The 7,946-nt window shown below is 37.9% G+C and overlaps 1 protein-coding gene across 1 annotated transcript; it reads right to left on the bottom strand.

The window, feature by feature from the left end:
• Nucleotides 1-5,726: 5,726 nt before the first annotated feature.
• On the bottom strand, nt 5,727-6,316 carry LOC137656349 (uncharacterized). Its single transcript, XM_068390521.1, has 2 exons — nt 6,197-6,316; nt 5,727-6,068 (listed from the first exon to the last, which is right to left on the bottom strand). The coding sequence occupies exons 1-2, from the start codon at nt 6,314-6,316 to the stop codon at nt 5,727-5,729; spliced, it is 462 nt and encodes a 153-aa protein (XP_068246622.1).
• Between the last annotated feature and the right edge of the window lie 1,630 nt (nt 6,317-7,946).

Here is a 7,946-nt window from a genome sequence, read left to right on the forward strand (position 1 = left end):
GCCTGAAAAAAAGTCAATTAGAAATTTTTTGGGCCTGAAAAAGTCAATTTGAGATTTTTTTATGCCTGAAAAAAGTCTATTTGAAATTTTTTTGGGCCTGAAAAAAGTCAATTTGAGATTTTTTTGGGCCTGAAAAAAGTCAATTTGAGATTTTTTGGGCCTGAAAAAAGTCAATTTGAGATTTTTTGGGCCTGAAAAAAGTCAATCTGACATTTTCTGACCTGAAAAAGTCAATTTGAGATTTTTTGGGCCTGAAAAAAGTCAATTTGAGATTTTTTGGGCCTGAAAAAAAGTCAATCTGACATTTTCTGACCTGAAAAAGTCAATTTGAGATTTTTTGGGACTGAAAAAAGTCAATTTGAGATTTTCTGGGCCTGAAAAAATCAATTTGAAATGTTTTTGGGCCTGAAAAAAGTCAACATGAGATTTTTTTTTTTTGGCCTGAAAAAAGCCAAACTTGGCAACCCTGATATTGAAGCAATCAATTGCAAGGCAAGAGGAACAAACTCTGTGATGTGAATCATCATCATTGCAGCATCCAGAGATCTGTCTGATTCATTTGGCCCTAAAGTACCTTTTTCGCTTATCGAGATTCAACGGTAGTGATTGGATTTTTAAATCTCAGCTGGGATCAATTTTCCCAATGAGGCATTATTTATTCTGTGAGTTTTCTAAGGTTCTGTTTTTTACTATGGATAGTACTGTAGAAGTTTGATAGATTAATGTTCTCTTTCTCTTTATGAATATATATATATATATATATATATACAACTCTCTAGCGGTAGTATCTTAACGGGGTGGCTGGTGCCCTAGCCAACCTACTACCTACCTACCTGTGTATGTATATATATATATATATATATATACATATATATATATATATATATACATATATATATATATATATATATAAACACACAAACACATACATATAGGTAGGTAGTAGGTTGGCTAGGGCACCATCCACCCGTTAAGATACTACCGCTAGAGAGGTATGGGGTCTTTTGACTGGCCAGAGAGTACTACATTGGATCTTACCTTCTGGTTACGGTTCACTATCCCTTTGCCTACCCATACACCGAATAGTCTGGGCTGGGCTTATAGCATCCTGCTTTTCCAACTAGGGTTGTAGTGTAGCAGGTAATGATATATATATATATATATATATATATATTCATCATCACCACCACCACATTTATCTATCTAGTCCAATGCAGGACAAAACCCTCAGCCATGTCCTTCAACTCGCACCTGTTTATGGTCTTTCTAGGCCAATCTATACCCACAAATTTTCTCAACTCGTCAATCTATCGTCCTCTCCTCCTTTTGATCAACAGATTAATACTCAACATAAATTAAAAGTAGGTTATGTACAAGGAAGGCTTCATGATAGACTGATTATTATTATCATTACTTGCTAAGCTACAACCCTAGTAGCAAAAGCATGATGATATAAGCCCAGGGGCTCCAACAGGGAAAATAGCCCAGTGAAGGAAGGAAGTTAGGAAAAGTAAAATAAACTATAAAAACTTTAACAAAACAAGAGGAAGATAAATAAGATAGAATAGTGTGCCCAAGTGTACCTTCAAGCAAGAAAACTCTAACCAAAGACAGTGGAAGACCATGGTACAGAGGCTATGGCACTACCAAAGACTAGAGAACAATGGTTTGATTTTGGAGTGTTCTTCTCCTAGAAGAGCTGCTTACCATAGCTAAAAAGTTAACCACTTGGGTGAAGAAGAATAGTTTGGTAATCTCAGTATTGTCAGGTGTAGGAGGACAGAGGAGAATCTGTAAATAGGCCAGACTATTCGGTATATATGCAAAGGGAAAATGGGCCGTAACCAGAGAAAAAGGATCCAATTTAGGACTGTCTGGCCAGTCAAAGGACCCAATAAAACTCTAGCGGTAGTATCTCAACGGGTGACTGGAAAATCTGGAAAATCTTACCCCTTCTTTCCAGTTTTACTCTTCTTGTCAAAGGGAAAATGGGCCATAACCAGAGAAAAGGATCCAATGCAGTACTCTTTGGCCAGTCAAAAGAACCCAATAACTCTCTAGCGGTTGTATCTCAACGGGTGACTGGAAAATCTGGAAAATCTTAACCAAGTTTAGCCAGTTTTACTCTTTTTGGCAAATGGAAAATGGGCCGTAACCAGAGAAAAGGATCCAATGTAAGTACTGTCTGGCCAGTCAAAGGACCCAATAACTCTCTAGCGGTAGTATCTTAATGGGTAGCTGGAAAATCTGTAAAATCTTGCCCCAGCTTTGCCTGTTTTACTTTTTTGGCAAAGGGAAAATGGGCCATAACCAGAGAAAAAGGATCCAATGTAGTACTCTTTGGCCAGTCAAAAGAACCCAATAACTCTCTAGCTGTAGTATCTCAACGGGTGACTGGAAAATCTGGAAAATCTTACCCCCTTTCTGCCAGTTTTACTCTTTTTGTCAAAGGGAAAATGGGCCATAACCAGAGAAAAGGATCCAATGTAGTACTGACTGGCTAGTCAAAGAACCCAATAACTCTCTAGCGGTAGTATCTCAATGGGTGGCTGGAAAATCCAGAAAATCTTACCCCCCTTCTTTCCAGTTTTACTCTTCTTGTCCAGGAAACTCAGGCTGCCGCGTAATGTATTTATTTGGGAAGTCTCTCATTTCTTACCGCTGAAGGTAAACAAATATAAACAAATATGAATCACTCTTAAAGAGTCTGGAAAACCTTTCCAGTTCCATTAAATTGAAAGGCTCCGCTGCAGACCACTTCCAGGAGGATTTATCAAATCGTAAATATAATTTCTCGACATATCGGGAACGACCAGAGGAATTTTAGTTGCGATTCGAATGCTTCCCCAGGAGTCAAAAATAGAAATTACTGAAGGAACGTCAGAAAACGACGAAAAACACCGAAAAAATGTCAGAAAATGACGAAATACACCGAAAAAATGTTAGAAAACGACGAGAAACACCGAAAAAAATGTCAGAAAACGACGAGAAACACCGAAAAAAACGTCATAAAACGACGAAAAACCAAAAAATCGTCAAACAAACACGAAAAAAAGTCAGATAACGTCGAAAAACACCGAAAAAATGTTAGAAAACGACAAATAGCACCGGAAAAAAAATTCATAAAACGACTAAAAACACCGAAAAAAAATTAAATAAAAACGAAGAAAAACACCATAAAACGTCAGAAAACGCCATAAAACACCGATAAAACGTTAGAAATTACGAAAAATAGAAAAAAAAAAAACGCCAGGAAAACGACAAAAAACAGAAAAATCACCATAAAACGACGAAAAAAAACCGAAAAAAGGCAAGTAAATTAATGATAAAATAGGAGAAATTAGACAGCTGTTTTAGCAGTTTTTATAATTTGCTAAAAGAGGCAATAATAAACAAATGAATGCTCTGAAAATACTAATGATAATACTTATTTGCTTTCTCTCTTAGTTCTATGAAGTAATGGGTAATATCTGGCAGTTTATTTGAACACACCTTGTTTCCTTAGAGAGAGAGAGAGAGAGAGAGAGAGAGAGAGAGAGATTCTCTCTCTCTCTCTCTCTCTAACCTCCCGAGTGGCCGATGTGGTAACGTCCCAGACTATTGAACGCCAGACTGGGGTTCGAGTCCCGATCAGACTCGTTAGTTCCTATGGTCGCTGCAACTTCACCATCCTTGTGAGTTAAGGATAGGGGGGTTTGGGGAACCTATAGGTCTATCTGCTGAGTCATTTCCAGCCAATTGCCTGGCCCTCCTTGATCCAAGCATGGGTTGAGAGGGGGCTTGGGCTCTGATCATATGTTTATATGGTCAGTCTCTAGGCTAATGTCCTAGTCCTATCAATAGAGCAATGTCACAGTCCTTGGCCCCTGCCATCCATGAGTGGCCTTTTAAACCTTTAAACAACATATGAAATTCCATCCTCTGAGTCTTCCATTCCAGAATATCCTTCTTTCAATTAACATGTCCTTCATCTCATCCTACTGGTCTCCCTTTATAAAACACGTATTTTTCCTACCTCATTAATACTCTCCTCCATCTTTTATAAGACTTGCTCACTACAGCCGGTAAAAACATCAAAAACCAGAGATGTCGTAATCCATCCCTTTGGAAGTGGTTAGCATTTAAGACCTCCAGAATTGGAGCAAAGTAAATGAAAATTGTACAATTATTAAGTTTTATATCAATTGAATTTGGATGTTGAAGCTTTTCTGTTCATTTATAAATCCGTAATCACAGCTCATTGTATAGAAACAAAAACTGCTCCATTTTGCGAGCAAAAAAATTAGATTTTTCACTACTGATACTCATCTTATCAGTAATATTTCACAATAAGCTATTCCATATATTGTAATTCCTCCCGTTTTTCTATCGTGATTCGTCTACCGTCAACTAAACGACCGTTTTCTATGACATTAAAGGAAAGCAAAACATAAAAAAAAAATTTTCATCTTCTGCAAAACACCGGTCCATTAGCTAAACTCGATTAACTTCCAGCCTTATGTACGATACACTAAAGCCAGACGAATTGTATATCAACGTTCGATAACTCTTACCTTTATAGACGACGCAATCAGACTGAAGCGACTTGTACCTCCGGTTTCCCGTTTCTATTTTTCACACAAACCAACAAACCTAGATAACTAGTGCTACTGAAATGGCATCAACGTCTAAACGTGTTGCCATAATCATTGTCTAACGTATTGACATAATCATTGTCTAACGTGTTGCCATAATCAACATCTAAAGTGTTGCCATATTCATCATCTAACGTGTTACCATAATCAACGTCTAACGTATTGCCATAATCATCGTCTCACATGTTGCTATAATCATCGTCTAACATGTTGCCATAATCATTGTCTAACGTGTTGCCATAATCATCATCTAACGTGTTGCCATAATTATTGTCTAACAAGTTGCCATAATCATTGTCTCACACGTTGTCATAATCAACGTCCAAACATGTTGTGCCATAATCATTGTCTAACATATTACCATAATCAACATGTTGCCATAATCATTGTCTAACATATTGCCATAATCAACGGCTAACATGATGCCATAATCAACGTCTAACGTGTTGCCATAATCAACGTCTAACAAGTTGCCATAATCATTGTCTCACACGTTGTCATAATCAACGCTCCAACATGTTGCCATAATCATTGTCTAACATATTGCCATAATCAACGGCTAACATGATGCCATAATCAACGTTTAACGTGTTGCCATAATCAACGTCTAACGATGTTGCCATAGAATCATTGTCTCTAACGTGTTGTCAAAAATCATCGTCTAACGTGTTGCCATATTCACCGTCTAACGTGTTTTGCCATATTCAACGTCTAACGTGTTGCCATATTTATCGTCTAACGAGTTGCCATAATCATTGTCTCTAACGTGTTGCCAAAATCATCGTCTAACGTGTTGCCATATTCACCGTCTAACGTGTTTTGCCATAATCAACGTCTAATGAGTTGCCATAATCATTGTCTCTAACGTGTTGCCATAATCATCGTCTAAACGTATTGCCATAATCAACGTTTAACACGATGCCAAAATCATTGTCTAACGTGTTGCCATAATCAACGTCTAACATGTTGCCATAATCAATGTTTAACACGATGCCAAAATTATCGTCTAACGTGTTGCCATAATCAACGTCTAACGTGTTGCCATAATCACCGTCTAACGTGTTGCCATAATCATCTAACGTGTTGCCATATTCAAACGTTTAACACGATGCCAAAATCATCGTCTAACGTGTTGCCATAATCATCGTCTAACATGTTGCCATAATCAACGTCTAACGTGTTGCCATAATCAAGGTCTAACGTGTTGCCATAATCAACGTCTAACATGTTGCCATAATCATCGTCTAACGTATTGCCATAATCATCGTCTAACGTGTTGCCATATTCATCGTCTAACATGTTGCCATAATCATCGTCTAACGTATTGCCATAATCATCATCTAACGTGTTGCCATATTCATCGTCTAACATGTTGCCATAATCATCGTCTAATGTGTTGCCATAATCATCTAACGTGTTGCCCATAATCAACATCTAACATGTTGCCATAATCATCATCTAACATGTTACCATAATTAAACGTCTAACGTGTTGCCATAATCAACATCTAACATGTTGCCATAATCATCATCTTACGTGTTGCCATAATCATCGTCTCACACGTTGCTATAATCAACGTCTACCATGTTGCCATAATCAACATCTAACATGTGGCCATAATCATCGTCTAACGTGTTGCCATAATCATCGTCTAACGTGTTGCCATAATAATCGTCTAACATTGTTGCCATAATCAAACGTCCGTGTTGCCATAATCACCGTCTAACGTGTTGCCGTAATCAACGTCTAACGAGTTGCCTTAATCATTGTCTAGCGTATTGCCATTAATCATCGTCTAACGAGTTGCCATAATCAACGTCTAACGTATTGCCATAATCATCGTCTAACAAGTTGCCAATAATCAACATCTAACATTGTTGCCATAATCATCGTCTAACATGTTAGTCATAATCATTGTCTAACGTGTTGCCATATATCAACATCTAACATGTTGCTATAATCATCATCTAACATGTTGCCATAATCATCGTCTCACATGTTGCTATAATCATCGTCTAACGTATCGCCATAATCATCGTCTCACATGTTGCTATAATCATCGTCTAACGTATTGCCATAATTATCGTCTCACATGTTGCCATAATCATCGTCTAACGTATCGCCATAATCATCGTCTCACATGTTGCTATAATCATCGTCTAACGTATTGCCATAATTATCGTCTCACATGTTGCCATAATCATCGTCTAACGTATCGCCATAATCATCGTCTCACATGTTGCTATAATCAACGTCTACCATGTTGCCATAATCATCGTCTAACGTATTGACATAATCATCGTCTAACGTGTTGCCATAATCATCGTCTAATGTTGCCATAATCAACGTCTAACGAGTTGCATAATCATCGTCTAAAGTGTTGCCATAATCAACGTCTAAAAGTGTTGCCATAATCAACGGTCTAACGTTGCCATAATCATCGTCTAAAGTGTTGCCATAATCAACGTCTAACGTTGCCATAACATCGTCCAACATGTTGCCCATAACCAACGTCTAACATGTTGCCATAGTCAACATCTAACATGTTGCCATAAGGGCTAAACGGAAGACTCCGGAAATAGGACCCACTTCAGGGTCTAATAGACAGCCAAGTAACGACTGGTTCTAAGCACCTTAATTATCTCATGATTTTGATCAAACGTTTGATCGGGAGGTCGTGATCTGTTTCGTCAATTATTGACCTGATTTGCTCTCTCTCTCTCTCGCTCTCTCTCTCTCTCTCTCTCTCTTCTATCCCTTTTCTCTCTCACTCACTCTCTCTCTTTTCTCTTTTCTCTCTTTTCGTCTCTCCCTTTCCCTTTCTATTTCTCTCTCCTCTCTCTCTCTCTCTCTTCTCACTCTCACTCTCTCCATTTTTCTCTCACTCACTCTCACTCTCTTTATTTCTATCCCTTTTCTCCTCTCACTTAACTCTCACTCTCTCTGTTTCTCTTTCTCTTTTTTTCTTTTATTTTCTCTCTCTCCTCTCTCCTCTCTCTCTCTCTCTCTCTCTCTCGCTCTCTCTCTCTCTCTCTCTCTCTCTCTCTCCTGGTTAATACTCGAAGGCAATCAAGCGAAACAGATGAAGGTAATTTTTTAAGATCGGCAACATCCCAGTTGCCCGCAGTCCTCTCGCAACTGAGGTATCACATTGTAAATATTGCCTGGCTTCGGAATCGGACGCTTCTAGTTCCTTTTAAATCGAGAGCTGTTTTAAACCTTCATGAATATTATATTTATATTAATTGCTTTTAAAGTTTGAGGAGTAATCCATATATTTCGAAGCGAACAAAGTTTTTTTTTTTTATTATT

The sequence above is a fragment of the Palaemon carinicauda genome, chromosome 17, assembly GCF_036898095.1.
Source record: "Palaemon carinicauda isolate YSFRI2023 chromosome 17, ASM3689809v2, whole genome shotgun sequence".
Taxonomy (NCBI): domain Eukaryota; kingdom Metazoa; phylum Arthropoda; class Malacostraca; order Decapoda; family Palaemonidae; genus Palaemon; species Palaemon carinicauda.